General features: G+C 42.0%; 3 protein-coding genes across 6 annotated transcripts; all 3 read left to right on the forward strand.

Annotated features, from left to right (window-relative positions):
* Positions 1 to 175: 175 nt before the first annotated feature.
* LOC120444095 lies at positions 176 to 2,094 on the forward strand. The gene is made up of 2 exons (XM_039623622.1): positions 176 to 1,606; positions 1,663 to 2,094. Exons 1-2 carry the CDS (start codon positions 176 to 178, stop codon positions 2,092 to 2,094), a joined length of 1,863 nt encoding a protein of 620 aa, XP_039479556.1.
* A 401-nt stretch (positions 2,095 to 2,495) lies between these two features.
* Positions 2,496 to 20,718, forward strand: LOC120447618 (solute carrier organic anion transporter family member 5A1). 4 transcript variants are annotated; one of them, XM_039629154.2, is made up of 9 exons: positions 2,496 to 2,776; positions 4,814 to 4,998; positions 15,049 to 15,295; positions 16,735 to 17,750; positions 17,817 to 18,671; positions 18,736 to 19,150; positions 19,220 to 19,371; positions 19,433 to 19,562; positions 19,625 to 20,718. In XM_039629154.2, exons 3-9 carry the CDS (start codon positions 15,117 to 15,119, stop codon positions 20,481 to 20,483), a joined length of 3,606 nt encoding a protein of 1,201 aa, XP_039485088.1. In that variant the 5' UTR covers positions 2,496 to 2,776; positions 4,814 to 4,998; positions 15,049 to 15,116; the 3' UTR covers positions 20,484 to 20,718. The 4 variants fall into 4 exon arrangements, with proteins under 4 accessions (XP_039485088.1, XP_039485164.1, XP_039485242.1 ...); XM_039629230.2 differs by having other exon boundaries at positions 2,497 to 2,718; XM_039629308.2 differs by lacking the exon at positions 4,814 to 4,998 and having other exon boundaries at positions 2,497 to 2,776.
* LOC120447865 (collagen alpha-2(IX) chain) lies at positions 10,483 to 11,227 on the forward strand. Its single transcript, XM_039629513.2, has one exon. It carries the CDS (start codon positions 10,515 to 10,517, stop codon positions 11,157 to 11,159), a length of 645 nt encoding a protein of 214 aa, XP_039485447.1. The 5' UTR covers positions 10,483 to 10,514; the 3' UTR covers positions 11,160 to 11,227.
* Positions 20,719 to 22,372: the final 1,654 nt, after the last annotated feature.

The raw sequence follows: 22,372 nt of genomic DNA on the forward strand, positions 1-22,372 counted from the left end.
TATAAATAGAAAGATAACAAATAACGGGATATAAAACTTATACAAGCTAACAAACATGCTGAGTTTATTGACATTTTATGCATTAACCGATAAACCGTTTATATAGCGGCAATTTAAAAAAAAAAGCTATAAATACAGTACGCACTTTTGCTAAACAATCAGTTTGCAAGAGAAAATGAAGCAGCAAATACTCGTCTGCTTGGGCTACGTTCTTCTACTTGGCGCTTCAGCTGAAGCCTTGGCGAAGGAAAATACAATTTTCTCCGCCAACAAGAGATTGATGGACCAAACGCTACAAGTTATGAGCCACCGCAGGGATCCTTGTGAGAATTTTGTAGATTATGCCAAAGGCAATTACGGACCAAGTATGAATTTGTACTATCACTTTGACCTTCACATGAATTTAAAGTTCCTGGTGTTATTCGAGCAACTAAAATATATGACTTTCGAAACGGGAAGTCTGGAGGAGAAGGTGCTCCACTTCTACAAGACCTGCGAAATGGCTAAAGAGAACGAGCTTGAGGATTTGAACTATTTGGACATTGTGCAGCCGTCTGACAGTTTTTCCTGGCCACATCAAACTCCATCGGGAACTGAGTGGCCCAAGGAGAAGTTTCAATGGCTGGAAACGCTCGCCCGATTGAGCCGCTTTGGTATGAATGCGTTTATTCAAATGAATCTTGAATTAGATCATCAGGGTGGGACCAGCGTGTACATGATATTGATTGGAAGACATTATTTTGAAGTAACGTCATATTATAATGCTGTAAAAAGTGCGGAAACTCGTTTGATTCGTCAGGGATTCGACAAGAGTCGGACTGAGTTTTTTATGAGAGGTATGCAAAATCTGCATAAAGATCTATTAAAGTTGCCCGCTCTTGACAAACACGAAAGAAGGCGTATGACTCTGCAAGAGCTAGAAAGTGACCATGGAGTTAAGCTCGGAAAATATCTCGAGATCGCTTTTGGTCGTCCATTTCCCCCAGAATTCGTAGTGTTGGTGGATTATCTGGACTTTCTGATAAAACTAAACCAAATTATGACCTCCTTCGACCAAGAAACGGTAGCAATCTATATGATGAATCTCTTTGCCGATCATACCACATCGTCGATATATGTGAAGACCTATCGAGACTATGATTTCTTGTGCGTCAATATTGTACAATACCTAATGAAATCGGCCAGCTATCTGCTTTATGAAGAGCATGTCCTGGGACCCAAGAAAGTCAAGGAGTACGAAACGGAAGTTCAAAGGGTTTTTAAAGCGATTCGGGAGCAGTTTAAACTGAGGCTAGATACCAACCGCTTGAATCTAACGACATCTAATATATCATTACTTCAGAACATATTGAGTTCCCTGACCGTTAGTGTTGGCAATGTACGTAGGAAGCAGGATCGTGGCTACTTAACTGATCTCTACGCCGATTTAAATCCGGATGATGATTTTTCAACCATGCATTTAAAGGCCTTGAAGGCGCATATCCAAATTGGTTGGCAGAAATTGGACAGCATAGAGTTAACCGAGCCGAGTGGAACCGCCATCGATGTTCCCTTTGGCAATTTGGAGGAGCCCTTTTTTGCAATCCGTGGTCACGACGTATTTAAGGTATGCTCGCCGGTGAGAGATTGGCAAATAAAAATGTAATCATTTTTTCTGTGTAGGTCAGCCTTCTTGGATTTAAACTTGCGGAACAGGTGCTGTCGGCTCTATTTCCGTATCCAAAACTTCCCTTTACCGGTTGTCACAAGTACAATGAGTTGATTGAAACACTCGATGATCTTGGAAATTATGTTGACCGTTCTCCCTGCATTAGTCCGCGCGAAACCGAAATGTGGAACTACAAGGAAATCCTTGTGGTGATTTTGAATCTGGTGCAGGATGCATATTTCTCAGCCGGATCGGAGTTTGATCAGACTCAACCCAGCTTCACCGATAAGACGCTGAAAGAGCTCTTCTACTTACATTTCGCCCAGAATAAACTCGATAAATACTTTTACCAGAGCCAAGAGGTCGGTAAGCCTCCGCGTAATTTGTTGCTAAACATTCCCAGTTTTGTAGAGGCCTTTAGCTGCAACGTATCTCGCAAAGTGTAATTAACCGCTTCAATTAACCTAATAAAGTACGAAAGTTATTTTTTTTAATTTACTAGTGGAATCTACGTATTTCAGTCTGTCGAGTCAAGTCGGTTTGTGCTACCACTAAATGTCAAGCACTATGTTGGTTTAGGTCCAGGCTAAGGCTGGGATAGTGATGATAAACATGAAAGCCAGAACGACGTCTGATATAAAATTCTTGTTTTTCGCTGTAACATTTTAAGTCCCAACAATAGTTGTAATTTTTATCGTTTCTTTATATTGAAAATATTCCGTATTTTAAACAATTACATAGGTGAAATCTTGAAATACTGATATATCGACAGTTGTACCATCTCTAGAATGAGAGCCAGAGCAGCGCACAATCGCTCTCTGTCTTTTCCCAATCCATTTTATCACCATTCGCCTTTTGAAATCCAAATTCGACGGATGGTAAAATTTTGAGCGGTTGAGATTGAACTATACGAATTCGCGTCGAAGTGATTGAGCCACCTTTTTTGTTGCTTTCCTGTGGCAGCCAAACGAAGAATTGTTAAATTGATTTTGCAATACTTTCGCGACAGCATCGCTCCGGCGGGCGGGTGTGTGTGCGTGTGATCAAACATAAATAACGTGCAATTACGGGTCAGTAACCCAAACAAAGAAGTGATAAGAGCGCAAGAGGTCCTTGATGAATACGAGTGTAAGGAGTGATAAAATAAAGTCTCCTATTTGCCCTGCGTGCGTGTGTGTGGGTGCTCCTCACCTGTTTGTGTGTCTGTGAGTGTGTGTGCGGACATCTGTTCTGTCTCGTCTTCTTATGTTGCCGTCCGTCTCTTTGTCTCCCCATCTTCCTCCGTCCCTTTTCGACCAGACTCGTCTCGTCTCGCTCTACATAGCCACCAGGTAAAGGTGTGTGTGTGGGGGATTAAAGGGTTGCTCTCTTTCTCCATCTCTCTCTGCGTGGTAAACGGTTTGTTGTTCTTTCATAATGCAACCATAACTTATTCAATAGAACTGCAAACTAAATATATTGTTTAAGATCACGATGACACCAATTTGTACATATATGTATCTTCGAAATGATTATCTAAAAATGCGAGAAGTATGAGTGGCTCAGTTATTCAGTTCAATCAATCATAATCGTAGGTGAATACACAATTTAAAAAATTTATGCAGTTTTAAACATCTGTAAAGTTGTTTTACTACAAATTATTAGACATACGTGCATATGTTCTTACTTACAACAGAGAACACATTTTCATCCTTTTTCTGTAGCCAAAATGCGATTTTAAAATTTTGCAAAAACACTAAACAAATTTTTCAATGCTCGAAGAGCAATTCAATGTCAGTGAAAATGAATATGAAAATGACAAGTACGATGGAATAGTTTTCTTCTCAGTAAGAGACCATGTTTTTCTTTTAAAGCACTTGTTACAGATTCCGTTTTCCCCCGCCCCCTACTTTGGTTTTCCCTTGCTCCCCCACTGAGTTTTCCTTTGTGGCGTTTTCTTGCGTTTTCTTCGTTGTTGCCTTTCAATTGATTTATTTTTGCATAATCGTTCATTGCCAGACCAAAGCAACTCATAAGTCGGGGAAAAAAAATAAAAACGCACGCTAAGTACAATTGACACATGTGTACAAAAAGGTATATATGCATGTACATGGGTATATAAAGTACTCACATAGTACGCATATGTTTACATTTATACTATAGGGTCTCAGATAGATTGTGTGAATTTCGAATGGTTTGCAGAGCCGTGCTAATGGCAAAATCATATTACAATTGGTTGCCGATACGTCGATTTCTGTATTTCGACTGCTCAAGAATGAATCAGTACCTTCAAAATTAACAGTTGAACACCCGAAAATTGGTTAAAAACTGGTTTTCCTATCACAGCTAGCTGGATTTGTCACCGCACTTCAAAAAACGAGTGACATATTTGGATTTGAAATTAGTTCAAAAAAGAAATCCTTGGAACCGGTAATCTGAAATACAAATCTAATGAATGAAACACAAATGTCTTAGCTAACAACTCCAATTTTCATGTTAGAATACACACTTATTCTTTGCTTATCAGAATATTACATACATACATGACTTGTAATATTACATGTGATGCCGTATCTCAATTATTATAACTTAATTACATTAATACTTATTTATTTATTTATATTTATTATTTATTATTGAAAAAGTATGATTTTACAGAGGAAGTGTTTATTCTGGAACATGGCGTTGCCATAAAAATATTAATACATTCGCATGCTCCGTTTTTAACAATATTCACACAGGTGTTCAGATTTGTTTTTATCCGATTTTCCTGCATTTACACACCTCGCTGTGTGATCCCCATATTCGTATGTCTGGTTTCATTTCTTGCGCTTGGCTGGCGCTCTCTTTTGTTCTCTATTCTCTTCTCTCCTCTGCTGCCCATCGACCCCGTCCCTCTCACGCTCCCTTATTTAGCTGGTAGCCCCAATTAGCTGGGTTTTCTTGCCAAATCTTCGCACGTAACAAAAGCAGGCGGGTAAAACACCAACAACATTGGGGTTTAAACATAATCGGGCGATCGCGTTACGCTCTCTTTCTAACGGTGTTTAAGCTGGCCTCTCTCAATTAAACCGGTTAGAGCTGCGCTCACTAAAACTACCGCTCTCTCTTTAAAGAGAGAGCTTGAGATAAATCGCGCGATTGTTGTTTTTCAATAAGTAAACGAAATGATCCAATAATTTTCAGAAAAACAAATATGTGCAATTTTAATGCGAAATAATAAGAGGAATCTCTTTGATTTATGTGTGTTTACAAATAAATCGAAATAAGCGATTGAATGTGCAAAGGAATCTCAATGAACAATAGAATTGAATGAAAAGTCGCTGGGAAATTTGAAAGCAAGGAGGAAACGCAAGGAAAGCAAGTTGAAGGTGAGTGCTCACGAAAGTATTTGTTTTGATTTTGCGATTGTGTCGCTCGTTTTGACTAGTTTGTCAATGGGGTTTTGCCAACTTCCCACACAAAAAAGGCCCATGAAATCAAGTTGTAGTTGATTTGATTGCAATGGGCCAAATGAGCCAGATGGCCCGATATTTATTACGTGACTTCTTTTTCACCGAAAACCCCTGAAACTTAACTGCCATGGTGACGAAAATTGAAATCGAATCGCCGAGTGTGTCACACAATATCAATCAAAGTCGCTGAAACAAAGCTTCAACAGCTGAAATTGCAGTTCGATTTAATGGAATGTGTTGAGTGCGCCGAAGGGCTAACTTTTCCGACCGTCGGAAAATCGACTGTGGGAAAATCGATTGCAACGTCAGCGATTGGCAGGACTTAAGGGCTTCCTAACGGTAAAACTTTGCCCACGAGGGCATTCAACCTGAACCGAAAATCAGGACCTCAGATCTCATTCCATTCGATTTGTGACACGATTCGTATGTTTCTTCTTTTAAAGTGTACTGTCCTTACCAAGAAAGTTGGTTAGCGGTTAACCGTATTTAATAAGGGAATCTAAAGTATCTACCAGATGCGCTGTATCTGTAGCTAATAAAAAAGGCTTCCTTATTTTTAATTAAGGCTTCCATTTCAGTGCGATATAAAGAATAATTTATACGCTGTTTTAATATACATACATGCAGCTGATGCCTGTGTACTTTTACCCAAAATCGATTAAACTTTTCAAATAGTTTCCCGATTCCCCGTCCATATATCTTTATTCGTTTATACCACCGTTCGATTCGCCATGCATTTGGTTTTATGTACAATTGGTTGTATATTTATATCTTTGCCAGTGATTAAGTTTTCCTTAAGCTTCGATTGCTTTGGCTTTTGTGCAAGCGCCGAATGGGTTTTCACATATCGTCTAATTACGGCTTCAAGCGAGCACTGAATATAATTTGATTGAAAAGTCATCGGCGGAAATGTTTTCATAATCTGAGAGCAACGCTAGGCGTTGTTACATCATTAAGGTACTTGAAAATTGATTAACTTTGTGTGAGACGGCGCAGATGAAGGGAATGGATAGTTCTGCAATTAAAAGGGCACGAAAATATCAATTAACTTTTTACACAACGTCGGCAGAAAACTTGAAGAAGTTGGGAAGGCATGTTTATTTAGGCAGACTGTGAAAAGTGGAAACTTCTCTCCCCAATATGGTCGTTTTTGTTTACCAAAGGCACTTAAATTGTTCATCTCGAAGTAGCAATTAAAAAGTCGTAAAAAACGAACACACAAAGTACCCCAGAAGTATTGGCAAAATGTTTACAGCTCAGCTATTTGTCCAGATGTGTACATAATTGGTAAAGTACCTCAGCAATATAATAGTTTTTATTTGGGGGAACTGGGCTATTTGGAGGAAGGAGTCACGCCAAGTGAAACAACTTTTTAGGGTTACTAGACGAAAAAAAAAGAGTCCACGAAATTTCTCAAATTCGTCATTGACTCTTGTTTTCATTTCTCATTCTCAGGCGGAGAAAGCGCTTTTTTTTAAACAAAGCCAGCAAAAACAACGGCGATCAGAAATTATACAAATTTGGGTGGTGTGTGGCGTCGAGCAGAATAACAACAATGATAACCATTTTAGTAAATTCACCAAAAGTCTGTAAGAGAAAAGGCCCATCACAACGAAACTGCTGTTTTTTGTTTATGTTAGTTTTTTTTTCTTTCTCGACTGCTCACAAATTGCGTTGAACAGAGATTTAGGGCCACCCATCCATCCATTCATTCATTCACCGACTCGTTTACGCACTCACTCGTTCACTCACTCACTCGTTCACTCCCTCACTTGTTCACCCATTCACCTATTTGTTGAATTTTTCGTGTGTATTTTTCAACTTTTCCTGTTGTAATCTGTTGATTGGTCTCACTGTGTCGCATGTTGCCGTTTTTTAGGTCAGTTTCAATTTGTGTTTTTTTTTCGCCCTGCCTGCACACGCAAATTAAAGTTTACCCCAAATAGTGAATGCCTTTCCACTTTTCCCGATTTTTGATTTTCATTTCCAAAACATTGGCAATTAAAGTTTCCATTTTGATTGAAGCATTTTTGGTGCTTCTACCTATGCGATTTGCATTTTAATGTTTACTTTCTTTTTTATTTATCAATTCTAACCTGGTTTTTTTTGGTAGCTTCTTAGCCGAAATTAATGAGCTGCTTTGCCGCAGTCATACATATTCACGAATCCAAAGTTACACTGCGCCCATTTCTTTGTTAGACTCTTCTATAGAGTGCTCCCCTCCCACAGTTTCTTGGGTCGATGTTCGCCTTTAGATAATCCCGCCCTCTAGATTAAGTCCCGCCGAGAAGAAGTTATACAAACTGACAGAGAAACAAACAAACAAGCGAATGTAAAGCTCTTTTCGGGAAAGTGATGATGCTGGGCGGCAAAGGGCGAGCCTAATATAATCCGATCTATCCCATCTGAAAACGTGTCCGATCTGGGAGGTGGTACATATGTACATATGTGTACATGTGTGCTCTGTTGATTTGTCTTCATTATCAGCTCGTTGACTGTTTGCTTCTGATTCTCGGGTAAACATAGAACAGACGACGTGGCCGTGATTGTTTGTAGTGTTTGCTTTTTTTGTGGTAAAACTTATTTTTAATCTTCGAGCACACAGCGCGTTGCCAAGTCGCTCCTCCTACGGCATTTTCTGCCCACCCCCTCTGTTACACCCGCCGGAAACCACCACGGCGTATGAGTTATTTTCGTTTGTTCGATGGGCTCAAGTCGATCGGACGCTTTGCACATTCTATGAATGCCTTTGACATCTTACCAGTGGTCTCCCCTCCAATAAACTACAATACACCCACGCACTTTTATCATATTTTGACAGTAAAGGCGGGAATTTCTTATTTCTCGACAGGAAATCAATATAATCAGTTCTTATTTTGCACATTTGTGTAAGCTGTCTCTGTGGAGATTTTTCTATAAATAAAACACATGCACTTTATTCAACCTGTAGTATATAGCCATATAAAGATGGGCATATTTTATTGAGGCACTGCAGCTTGCTTATCTCGGACATATTGACGCATGGCTCCTGTTGTGGCTTCCATTGTTTCTATTTTAATTATTCCGCATCTTTATAATTCCCAAACATGCGTCAAATGCCCCCGAGATGCAAACACTAGCAGATATATACAGATACAGATTGTATATACATACATACGTATATGAATGACTATAAAGGAATATGGCCAAGCTTTGTGAACAAGCTTCGGGTACGTGAAATGATTTCAGCCAAATGTTGGCTTAATAACTGTTTTTGTTTGCTTCTGGCTTCCCAGAGCCATATATTCATTTCCTTTACCCAAAACCCCCTATCCCTCTATCCCCATTCCCCATCGCAGTTTCCCGTTTCCCAGGCAAGTGTCTTTTGTTTTATCAGCTGCAGAAAGTTTAGTTGAATAAACAAGCGAACAATTTTTTTTGCCTTGAAAATTGAGTTTTGTTGCGAATTTGAATTATTATCCAAAAGCCTGTGACGTCAAACTGCAGTGGAACATTAAGAAATGTATGTACAACTGGGATTTAATTTTAAATGCCCTGATTGATCAACAATTCACTCAAAGCAACAAGGTTAAGGCACTTTGGCTACTGTAATGTCAGCAAACGATTGAATAACATTCTTATCTGTTTTAGGTAATTCTCAGGATTTATCTGTGTCACTCCGCTTGAGTTGGTGGCACTTTTCTTCAAACGGCCTTCATAGCCGGTCTAACGAGTACCAATGACCAATGCGATATAGCCGATGCAGATCTATATGTACCCAAAGATTCAGATACCGGTTTGCAGAAACACACCCACTTGAGAAGCTGTCATTCAGCGCTGAAATGTCCAAGACACAAAACAATATCATAGATCCCATGATCGTTTTTGGTTTCATGTTTTGGTTAAAAGTTTTATTAATTTTGAACATCTTCAGACATAACAGATTACTTCTGGCATCAATGGGCTTATCCAAATTCTTTTTATATAATTTCTTGCTTGATTAAATAATAAATATGTAAAAGTAATAATTTCATAATTTCAAATTGCAACCAATTGACATTTTTGCCTGACATTTCTTTCAATGTGATTAATGAACGGAATGTAATTATGAAAAAGAATCGGTCTTTGTTGGAGCCTGAGTGTGAGTCTGAGTGTTGACCAGATCGTGAATCGATCAATTACCGTGAGAGAGGCCAAAACTGTACCCTGGCCAATGATCGAGGTCAGCACAATGTGTGAGTGGAGACAAAGCGGCGAGATCAGCGAACTTTCCAGTTTCCAGGGTGGGAGGTGCGATGATTCAGATGGGGGCCACCTTATGTGGCACTCGCGATGGGATGAGATCTTGGGCAATAAATTAATGCACAGTTTCCCGCCACTCTTGGCACATCTTACATCGCACATCTCACATCTCACATCTCGTTCGGTGACATGTGACTTTTGGCGACTTGTGCAATTAAGAGCAGCAACAACAATGGCAAATGTGTCGCAGTTGCAGCCCTAGTTACAGATATTCCATTGAAACTCACTCTTCGTGCCAAAACTCAACTCGACTCGACTCTACTGAACTGAACTGAGCCGAGCTGACTAAGAGGATTATGTGCCACTCCGTTGCTGTTGAATCTCTGTGTGCTGTGGCCTGTAATCCGATCCACTCCATCTAACTCACACCGATTTGGGTGTTTTGTTGTGCTTGGCAAGACATCTGGGTGGGTGGCTCGAATACTTCGCGGAAGCCCCTTTCATTTGGGCCAATCCGAGCCAAACACCAGCAAACCGATCCGAGCCAAACGCCGTGCGAAGTAATTTAAAACAAAAAGCTTAAAACGAGTTTGTCGAATTCCAAAAGCCAAATAATTACACGAAACGCATTCGAGTTGCACCAACGAGTGCTCCAAAGGGGAACCACGAAGCTAAGCCTTTGGGGCTTTGGAAACTCGAGAGTTGCATTCGAGTGGCCCAAAAGAACCCGTTCAGTAGTCACAAAACCGTTTGGGAGCACCGGGAACAAAGAAACATTTTGAGAAACGACACCCTCAAATGAAGCCTTTTTTACGGAGCTGCAAGGTGTTTGTTTTAAACGAATATAATATAATATAAATATAATAGCACAAACTCGGTTCAAGCTCGGTTTCAAATGGGAAGAGAAAGGAATCAAAAAAGACCGATGCAAGTTAAAGAAAATTTAATTTAATATCCAAATTTGACAGAATGTCGTTTATTGCAAATATAGCATTTTATAAGTCTATACTGAGAATTAGTTAGTAAATAATCCCTAATTATTGTTATATTTTCAAAATCCATATATCGTTTCGCATGTGACATTTGAAACTGTAGCAAATGCCATTCAATTATGCTCGGAATGAAAGTTAATGGTATTATTCCACTTGATGCGGCATATAAAGCCATGGAAAAGCCCATCCAAATCAATCGTAACCAAGACGCGTGCCATTATGGGTATAGAACCGATTTCTACAGCTTCTGCGCCATTTGCCCATTTTAGGGCTCCGACTTGTCCGCCAGGATTGCAGTGGGACGCTATGTCTATGATTTGCCTCCCGTCCATGGATACTGATCTATACTTGAAACCTGGGGGCTCGTGGAACCCGCCTGTACAAAGGCCTGTTCAAAAGCCTGTACAGAAGCCTGGAGAAATACGTGAAGTAAAACCTGGAGGAAGTACTGGCGGTGACACTAAAGAAAGTCCCGGTGGAAAGCCTGTGCCGCCTCCAGTTGGAAAACCGGGTGGTAGTTCTGCAGGAGGCTCTGGGGGAAGTCCTCAGGTTAAGCCTGTAGAAGGTTCTGAAGGAAATCCTGGGGCCAAACCAGCAGGACGTCCTGAGAGCAAACCAGGTGGTAGTTCTGGCGGAGCTGCTGTAGGAAGTCCTGGAGGAAAACCTATAGAAAGTCCCCAAGGAAAACCTGCGGGCGATGGTGAAGGATCGAAAGGAGGTCCCGGAGAAAACCCGATTGGAAGTCCTGGAGGAAAACCTGCAGGTAGTTCTGGAGAAAACTCCAAAGGAAGTGCGGAAGGAAAACCTGCTGGGTCCGCTGAAGGATCTAAGAACGTAAATAGCAACGATATTATTATAGGCTGACTTTAGAAAATGAATTTAAAGTGTATCTTTAGATTAAAATCATTCTGAATAAAGACGTCATAATGCTATTATTCATGTATTAATCAGTAACATATTATGTAAAGTCTATGAATGTAGGTCAGAAGTTCAAGCAAATGAACAATCTCGTATTTTAAATTCCCAAGTAATATATGCAGTTTGAATAATCCTTATCTCTATGTATAATTGCGCTATAAGAGTATTTCAAATAATTCCCAACACTGATTCTAATATAACAAAAATTAAATGTATTAAGCTAAGTTAAATCGTCACTTTAGTTTAAGCTATATGTGTTGTTCCAATTCCACAGAACCTTACCTTGAAAGTAATCGCCATTAAATTTGACCACAAACAGCTGCGTAAATACACCGGAGACTCATAAGATCGCTGTGCCATATTTATCAACCTTAAGAAATGTTCGTAATAGTGCGCATGGGAAATCTAATTGTTTGTTTCGAGATACACGTCCGCAGTTTTATCGCACTGCTGTTAAAAGTGTTTCGCCATAATTACTCCAGACTAAAAATGTCAAAATGCCCATATGCCTCTGTTTTTTGTTTCCACTTTCGTGGAGGAAATCTCTCGCAGTGTAGAGACTCTTATCAGGAAATATATAACAACTATGAACAACATCTCTCCGCCTCTCGTATCTGCAAAGAAATAATTTTTCCGTAATTAGTTGCTAACGATCGAAACGTTTCTGTGCCTTTCTGTTCAATTCTACGGGAAATTTACACTCCACCGCAAAAAGTATCTTTGTATCTTTTTATCTACTAACACAGAGAATTGGCTGAGCAAAAAAGCAGCAGAAAAGCGTAAAAACTAAGCAAAACAAAATCAAGAAAAGAAACCGCGCTCAAAAAAAAACTTGTTTTGTAAACTTAACTTCCTGTATGCGAATCGCATAAGATCGCTTATGTATCTGTGTGTCTGGTTTGTGCATACAAATTCAGAGATATGCAGTTTGGGTATCGAGTATGGTAATGCACTTGTATTCACTTTCCATTTACTTTTGATTGTTCTGCGCGAAATGCCATTAAGATTCTAAAAATGAATTTGACGGCCCGGCTAATGATTGAATGAGCTGAACAATTGAACAGCAGTAATTGAATGACTCAGCCAGAGTCCAAATCTCCCCAGTTTAAACAAGTTTCTTTATTTGGCTATGACAGGCTTTCTGGCTACAACTCGAACTCGGACCGACTGACCTTTACCATTTTGGCCAAGTAACGCGTGGAATAAATCTCGCTTTGCGTTTGCTCTTGCCGAATCTTCCTCTTTGCTGAATGTCGTCTAGATTACTTATTGTTCCTCTTAATTATGTTAGTCATCTCTCCGCCTCTTCGACTTCGGAAGTTCAACGTCCTGCAGCAGACACAAAATATATAGAAATAATTCAGGGGTAACTTAGAGAATAAATGAGAGAAGCGTACTGAGGCACCCGTGCGTGATCCGCATCTTCATGGTCTGGGGAATACCCCGCAAAAAGGGCGTGGGCACGGAACTAATGCCAATTGATCAAGAGATCAGGCCACAATGTGCACTTAAAAAAACGGTGATATTAAATCACCGACGCTCTCTGAATAAGAATGAACTTGCCTTGCGGAAATGAGGATTTCATTCGCTTGGAAATTCAATTTGCCAACTTTTCAATTAAATTGTGAAGGGCTGCTTCTTTCAAAAGCATTTTCAATAATCCATGCCACATTTTAATATTTTTCCACTTTGTGATCATTATGCAACAGTCCACCTGTCACCGCTGTCCTTTTTTAAGTTTATTATTCGAAAAATGCGAACTCAACTCAATTTCATGGGTTTTTTTTTGCCGCTTTCACCGAACCACCGACTCCACGAATCCTTTCATCTTCTGGCAGATGAAAAATTGCATAAATGATGTCAATTTTCGGGACAACTTCCATTTATGTAATGCCCTTTAAAGCCCAAAGAGTTAATTCACCTTCCATGTCGCTGCTTAATTAACTCACATTGCGCAATTCATGCGAGAGTTGTTTGTGACAATCATACATTCGATGAATTATTGCTCGAAGTGCAAATATTGTGCACGATGTTTTTATTTCCCGTGATAGATCTGATTAATGAAAACATTTCCGATTGTGCTCCAATTATGAATGTAATTCAGCAGTGGCATCATTAAAGCTTGTTTACTCCTCTGATCTCGGCGGTAAACATTTCCTGCTACATTCAACGATTCGACTATCTCAACGAGCACAGGGTAAAATTTGTATTTGGCAATTGGCCAAAAGCGAAGCAAAAAAATAAGCCAACATTAAAAGTTGGCTTTTTCGTCATTCTTTTATCCTGGGACAGTTGCAGCAGCAGCTGTGACACCAAAAGCCTCTAGAAAAATGGAAAACCTAAAGCCAAGCCGAATTTACAAATGTGGAACATGGTAGCAATAAGCGGCAGCATTTGTGGGTCAACCGGGGGGAAGATTCGATAGTGGGATGAGGATAATTGATTAACTGGCCAGTGGATAAAGTGGTGCACACCAGCCAGAAAGCAGCACCTCGTAGCAATGGAACGCTCTAAATCACACTTAAGCGGTCATCCATCCAAGCAAAAGGGTGAGCCACCAAGTAAATCCTCAATTAGTCGCCATTTGCATGGGTTTCCCAGCTTGAAGAAGATTGGAGGAGGCACAGGCTCATAGAGAGGCAGAAGTAGCTGTAGCTGTGTGTAGAGCACAATCACCGGCATTAGCTTTTTGCTGATTTTCATTTTCATATTTCTTGCGAGCTGCAAGGCTCAGTCAATCGATAATTTGCTTCCTTTTCTCCCCTCCATCAAATGAATGCGTGCGAGGAGGCGTGTTCAAGTGGCTTCGCCCCTATTGTTGATACAAGTATATGTAGCTATAGTAGTAGCTGGTCCTTGGCAGTATCGCATATTAATGAAAGGAAAATCGGCCGACAAAGTGAGCAACTGTTACTGCTCTCACCCGGATGGTTATTGCGATGACGATGATGACGACGACGACGCCATTGGAATCTTTTTTGCATCTTGACGAGGGCATAGCAGTTTCATTAGCCCTTCCTTGAGCAGTTGGGTTGTGCGGTCTTGCCACGCATCTATCTGAGTTGGGAATGGGGCATAAGGGGGATATTTTCTGAGGAAGGGGCAGGCTTCATTCCTTCTCAAGGAACGGTATCGTGTCACGTAGCATAACATCTTTAACTTACAACTTTTCTTGTCCCTTATGATCAAGTCTCTATAGGCAAGGTACATTCTTAGTAACTGATTGCTCACATTTAAATATGTGTTCCACTTTTAATGTTCGCTAGAACTTGTACTATACCAATTCGTTAAATCAGTTTTGTGCAGCTTTAAGCCATCTGGATGGTGTCATGATTGCATCTGGAATAAGGACATCCTCCGCCAGCCCAAGGATGGGCATACATCGCCAACATCCCCACATGGACAAGTGGCTGAGTGCAGAGCTTGCTTTTAATAGAAGACGGCGTCAGCGAGCATCCTTCTCGTCCTGCGGATGTCTGGGCCAGTGACATGGGTGGGCCAATGGGAGAGGAACTGGTGGTGGTGGTGGTGGTGGCTGTGGCACCGCCTTCCGTAATTATCTTTTGTCCCCTACTTTTTCCACTCCATCTTGGTCGCATGTTGCAGCGACTCTTCTGCTTGGGCACAATTAGTGTGGCAATGGGGCGAGCATTTCAGGAAGTAATTGTCGGCGTCATCAACTGGGGACTTGTACTCCATGGGGGATTATGTGTAGGTGTGGGTGTGGGTGTGTAGAAAGTCCCTAATGACAGTTGCGTGGTGCAACCTCTGAACACTGAAAGTTAACTCCCATGCTAAGTCATTTATCCCGATATTTCACTTCCTTCTGTTCCAGGATATGCCTCAAAGCTGATCGATTGAGCGAGTGAATGATTGCGCTGCCAGTTGGTTAAATGCTACACAATGTCGGCCAAGCACATCGAGCAGTATACGAATCCCTCCTTCGAGCAGGAATCCGACCCACCGCCTCCCCCAATGCCCGTGGGGGGCGTGGCAGATGTGGGAGCAGGCAGCGCCATCAGCAGCAGCAGCAATGGCCACATTGCCAACGATGCCGGCACGGCAAATCGCAAAGGTCACAGGTGAGGAAATCGCTGCCATTGCCATTGCCAGCTGACAGTTTCTAGCTTCCTTGTTTCAATACGTTGTTATTATTATTATTATTTTGTATTTGTATTTTTTGAGACATTAGACCTTTGTGAAAATTCTATTTACTATTGACACTTGCCTTGGGCAAACAAACACCAATATTGTTTGCCGATACTTTGCCCCATATCAATAATTAGCTTCAGAATGAGGCGGGGGGAAAAAAACAGAACTTCTAAGGGCACGTTTAGTAGCACGTGGGTGGGCGGGTTTGTGGGTGGGTGGGGTTAATAATTCATAAGACTGCAGCGCCTGTGTACCGTCAAAACCAATCGATAACAGTCGATTACGTTGAGTCGGTCAAGTTTGAAATATTCAAGCAGCAAGGAAAAGGAAAGCGTGACAAACAAGTCCAGGGTGAGCACGTGAGCTTGAAGGCTCGACTAGCGACTCGCCGCAGTCATCCGCGCGCTCTGCCAGTCGATGGAACTCCGGAAAAGCCGTCGAACGGAGCACGGAGTACGGAGAACGGAAAGTCCTGAACTCGCGAAGTACCAGGATATAGCCAGAGTGTGTGGTTGCAGCTGCCAGGCCAAGAAAGCCAAGTGGGTAGGAGCAATGGAGCAAATGGGATAGGGGGTTCGGGTGCCACTGTGTTGGCCAACAGCCCAGAGAGCCTGGCATTGGGTGAGCCATGTGTCCTCGCCCTCGGGCGTCCTTGGACCGTCGTCCATCGCCAAGTTCTAGGCCGTCCTTAGATCAGGCTGGCAAAAAGAGACACTAAATACTACAGCAAGGCTGAAACTTTAAATACCCTGGGCCAAGGCGGGCCACATCAAATTTTTATATAACATCCAACGGACGTAACAGCGTGATTAAATCACAATTTGCTATACATACCTAAAAATATAATAATAATAAAGTAACAGTACTGACATGGATTTGAAGATATACAAACTGAAAGAATACTGTGTCATAGTTTATTTTGCCTGACATTCTTCATGTGTTTGGGTGAGGTATATTCAGGATTGTATTACTTACAAATGTATACAGGATTCACATAACCCAAAGCGTTCGTTGTTATAAACGAAACGAGTTCAATTTATTAGTTAATATATTATGTAGAATCAAATAAGTTGTGATAGGAAACTAACAAATTGGCTTTGAGCACAGACATCTTCACACGACTAAGGATAGTTACATATATATCACCACCACCATCAATAGACAATTCATAGATCATAGATAGATCATTCATATCCAACAATATCCCAATAGGCGGCTTGTCATAAAATGTTTGGAGATTAGGTTAAAATTGAACGTTTTCAACGAGTTTTGGCTTGGGGTATGGCAAAAACCCACTAAAAAATGCACAAAATCAGCGCCTATTGTCCAATCCTTCTTGATCTGAACACAGAAACAATATCACTTGCAGGCGGCAGGAATCGATGTACCAGATGACCGGCCTCTACTCGGAGACGAATAGCGGCGACGACAGCAGCATAGATGCGGCTCTAGACCAGGACAACCAGCCCCATGCCACATCCTACCTGGCCGGGGAACAGTTGCAGTCGGCAGTTGGCGGCCCAGGAGGTGGACCACCAGTGGTGGCCGACAGCGTGACGGTGAAGTGCCACAGTCGACAGGCATCGGCGAGTAAATGTCCTGCTGATCCGGAGGAGGACTTCGACGAGGAGCAGTTCCGATCGGGCGATTGCGGCATTCTCAATTGCAGACCCTACGGAATCCAGCGATTCGCCCGCATCAAGATCTTTGTGGTGCTGCTCTCGCTGCTGGTGATGATGCAGCAGGCCCTCAGTTCGGGTTACATTAACTCTGTGATCACCACAATCGAGAAGCGCTTCGAGATCCCCTCCAGCTATTCGGGCTTGATAGCCTCCAGCTATGAGATCGGCAACGTGATCACGGTGATCTTCGTTAGCTACCTGGGCAGCCGACGTCACATTCCCGTGTGGATTGGCATCGGAGCTGTAATCATGGGCATCGGCTCGCTGGTGTTTATGGTGCCGCATTTCACGGGCGAGCCCAATCCGGGAATAGCGATCGTCAACAAGACCAGCGACAACATTTGCAAGAGTGCCTTGGTTAGAGATCAGGACATGGACCTGGGTCGCCTGTCCAGCGGACTATCCAATCAACCCCTGGCGCCGCACACGCTGCGCGAGGACAACTGCCTGGAGGGCAAGGCCTCCACCACTGGGCCGGTGCTACTCTTTGTGCTCGCCCAGCTGCTCCTCGGATGCGGAGGCAGCCCACTCTTTACGCTGGGCACCACCTACGTGGACGATCACGTGCGAACGGAGAGCTCCTCGATGTACATCGGATTCATGTACAGCATGGGAGCCTTTGGGCCAGTGGTGGGATTCCTGCTTGGCGCCTACCTGCTGTCGTTCCACATGGACTCACTCTCCTCCACCACCATATCGATCAGTGAGTAATATCTATCAAATTTCAATGAAACCGAAAAATGTTATTAAACCTTTTGATATCTTGCAGCTCCCGGCGACAGACGATGGGTGGGAATGTGGTGGGGCGGTTTCCTGCTATGCGGAGTCATTCTGCTGGTGGTGGCCGTGCCCTTCTTCTCCTTCCCCAAAGTGCTCGCGCGCGAAAAGAAGAAGATACGGAAGAGCAGCGTAGTGCAACCCGTTTTGCCGAACAACTCTAGAGCCACTGTGGCGACGGATGAGATGGGCAAGGTGAAGAAGCTGGAGATAGTGGCCGTGACCAGCAAGGAGGACCAGTCGCAGCCGCCGCCCAAGGTGGACACGGGCTACGGGAAGGACATCAAGGATATTCCGCAGTCGATGCTGCGTCTGGTGAAGAATCCCGTATACATCGTGACCTGCCTGGGCGCCTGCATGGAGCTGATGATCGTCTCTGGCTTCGTGGTCTTTCTGCCCAAGTACCTAGAGACGCAGTTCAGCCTGGGCAAGAGCCAGGCCAACATCTTTACTGGCTCGATCGCCGTTCCAGGAGCCTGTATTGGCATCTTCCTCGGTGGCTGTATCTTGAAACGATTCCAACTGAAGCCCAAGGGTGCCGTCCAATTTGTCCTGATCACTAACGTCATTTGCCTGGCCTGTTACGCGATGCTCTTCTTCCTTGGTTGCGACAATCTTAAGATGGCTGGCACCACGATTCCCTACTACACCAGCAACAAGCATGGTTCTACTTTGGAGCAGCCCTTCCAGGTGAACCTCACGGCCGCCTGCAACTTTGGCTGTGAGTGCCTGACCAGCGAGGTGGAGCCGGTGTGCGGCAACAATGGACTCACCTATTTTAGTCCTTGCCACGCCGGCTGCACTGCCTTTTCATCCACATCCAACACCAACTACACCAACTGCGCCTGTAAGTTTCATTTAAATATTCCATAATAATATATTATTATATTTATATTTTTTACATTTTATAGGTGTTCGCGCCAACATCTCGAGCAGCATTTATCGTGGCGCTGGTGGCAGCCAAGCCCAGGCGCTCAACGCCAACGAGAACTTCGCCGAGGTGACGGTGGTTCCGGTGGCCACCGCCGGTCCATGTGCCACGCCATGCCGCACTATTTATCCGTTCCTCATACTGCTATTTTTCATGACCTTTTTGGTGGCCTCTACGCAGATGCCGCTGCTCATGATCGTGCTGCGATCGGTATCGGAGGAGGAACGTTCCTTCGCGCTTGGCATGCAGTTTGTAATCTTTCGACTTTTCGGATACATACCGGCTCCAATTCTGTTCGGAAATCTAATCGATTCCACTTGCATTCTCTGGAAGTCGTCCTGCGGCGAGAAGGGCGGTCGCTGTCTCATCTACGACATTGAAAAGTTCCGATATAAGTATGGATACATCATAATATATATATACATATATGAGTTTTATTTAAATTCACGTTTATTTTTTTGCAGATATGTTGGACTGTGTGCATCTGTAAAGCTGATTGCCTTGGTTATCTTTATGGTGGATTGGTGGCTGGTGCGCAGGCGCAAGCAGCTTGAGAAAATGAAGCCGCTTAACGCCAGCGATCCCATAATCGGATCCATCATTAGCCTAGACAAATGTAAGATGAGAACTATAAAAAATTCCAAAAATTCATATATTATAATTTCTATCATTTTCAGTATTTGAAGAAAAGCTGTCGGGTGCCGAGCCGTCAACTGCTTTTGTTGGTGGTGGAGGAGAGCTGATCATACCCACAGAGATACTTCGTCATTCCCGCAACGATTCACGCACCATGCAAATGGATTATTGGTATGTCCTATCTTGCATTTGAATTCAAGTATTATGATCTTATTTAATTGCTTTTTCTACAGCTACGACAAATGCGGTCATGTGGTGACACCGGCAAACACCTGCAACCAGCCACAGACCAAGTCCAAGAAACACTTCCGAAGTGCCTCTTGTGACGTAAAGATGATCAAGAGCTTTGCCCGGGATCACAACTCATCTAGCGGACCTGCGGATGCGGCAGGTCAGGATGCTGGTGGTGCCAGCACAAAATACAAGAATCTCAAAAAGTTCCAAGCGCACACGCGCAATCACTCGACAGACCTACACGACTCCAGCCAACCCATCCGATATATTCAAAACCAACTCCGGCCGCAGGACTGCGCCGAAGAAGACGATGACGAAGAGCTGACCACCGGCTGCGGACATTTCGTTAAAAAGCACTCCCGGAACCACAGCTACGACCAAATATACATGCCCAATAACATACGCTTCGATGCGGACTTTCTACGTCATCCCCATTCCCACCACAATCCCAAGAAGAATGTGAATGTTTTAAAGAATGTGGTTTCGGATATTGGAAAGCTAAAGAATTCTAATGAAATAGAAGCTGGTGGATCTGGATCACGTGGACACTCCCGCAACAACTCGAAGGACTTGAACACCAAAATTACTAGTGGTACTCCTGCAAACAACGCGTCTGGTCAGGTAGTAACGGAGGCCAGCACCACGGGCCTAAGTGTGCTGCGACATCGGCGAACCAACTCCAAGGATCTAAATTATCAAGTGCTGCCGGAGTCTGCTCCCGCCAGCTCGGTGTCAGGGCACGCACATCCACAGCACACGCGAAACACGTCGCACCACAAGATACAGATCGATGACGATCGAAACGAGCTCATTCAAGACAATGATGATGAAGAGGAGGAGCGTTCCGCGTGTGCTTAGTGCTAAGCCATGTAGCTTTAAGCTAGGACTATTGATTTGTGGCAACATCATCAATGTCTCCATTCCTGGCGGCAATTGCCTCATCGTACATTGAGTGTGTGTCGTTCATAGCCGTTTCCTGATGAAGTGACTCATCCCTCAGCTGCTCATTGTACTTACGACCGAGTGTTCAAATCTACTAATAGAAGGCATCTGAAAATAGAAATCTTTTGATATATGCAACATTCAACCAGAATTCGAATCCGAGTCAGATAAGATTACGAATCCTTGCAGATAATATTTATGTAACCAGGCGTTAGAATAGAAATCCTAGAAAGCAACTAGCATATTTTAGGGTAGGAGTAGATCGTTGTGATAGGAATATTTTTTATTGTATTTTAGTGGAGTGTAGATCCGTAAAAAGTCGATTAAGTGTTTGAACTGCTGCGTACGTTTCGCTTTATTTTGACTTTGTGCAATCTCGGTTTCGAAGTTAAACGATTGACTGAGAATCAGTTGGCGAAAGAAAAATGGAAACGAATAGCGAATTACAATGTTTTAATAATCCGAACGAACATTTAACCATTGTCAATGGAAATTGTGCTGTGAAACAATTTGTGAGTATAGAAAACAAAAAATTTAACGAAAACGTTGAATAGAAAGAAAGTGAAAATACGCTGAATGTAATTCTTATGCAATACATCATTTAGAGAATCTTTGTGGGCAAACAAGCGATGGGTTCGAATGAAGAATAGGTCTGGAATAGTTTTACGAAAAATCCTAAATTCCCTGTTTTAATTGTAGCGAGAAAATCAAGTCTAGCCTAGATTTTAAAACCGAATGATGTACTTTAAATGCGATAATGCCTTAAAATATCAATTAAATATACACGCGGATAAAATCAGTATCTCAACTGAAATGGGAATCCAACCGCTCCATCCGGTTGTTTTCCTACGCACTGCCCGAGTGCAAGACCCCAGTAGACCTAAGTGATGCAATCTAGGTTAATTAGTAGCAACTATTTCTATGTTTACACCAGCCAGCCACATACATATAGTAGGAAAGGAGGCAGAGGAGGGCTCCTCGAGCACTAAATAGATACATCCATATAAATAAATATATATGTATACAATTGTACGTTAATAAGTACCTACGCGTAGCTAATAATTCGTATTGGGATATGTGTTTGTACAACATAACTTATACATTATTGAAGAGCGATTTTAAAGCAGATAACGGACAGTGAGTCTTCGGTGCAACAAATCATATATGTATATCATATATATGTTTACGCGAAAAGTGTGTTTAAGGAATACATATTTTTACTTAGAGAAATATTGCAAATAAACTAAATAAGGAAATGTATGAAATGAAAACAATGAGACTCCTAAAAAGAAAAACAAAATAAACCAAAACTGCAATAAATAAATATATTGGTTTTTATTCGAAATAATATTATTTAAAATAAAGAATTTTGTAGTTATTTGAAATTGTGGCTCAGTGGCGCCCCTACTAGATGGTACTCAAATTTGGAAACTACTCGAATGGTGTGACCATGATGTTTTCTAGTATGTACTAGCCAAGACTCAAACCTAACGTACTTCAATTACAGATAACATTTTTCTTTAAATTTATTATAATTTTTATTAACAATAGAAGTTAAAATAACATTATTACTTAAACAAAAATACGAGCAAAAAATACAGATTTCAGTATCATTTAACTCCCTAAATAACTTATCACTTTTCTTTCAGCTACCGATATTAAACAATTTTTTTTTGTAAATAATGGCTTTTAAATGGTAATAAAAATGGTTGCAAATTCAATTTTTATGTGAATGATTTTATGTTATATTTTATGTTCGTAAATAATCGAACAACTTGACAAAGTAACTCTGACAGCGATATTCA

Source organism: Drosophila santomea, chromosome 2L, assembly GCF_016746245.2.
Source record: "Drosophila santomea strain STO CAGO 1482 chromosome 2L, Prin_Dsan_1.1, whole genome shotgun sequence".
Taxonomy (NCBI): Eukaryota; Metazoa; Arthropoda; class Insecta; order Diptera; family Drosophilidae; genus Drosophila; species Drosophila santomea.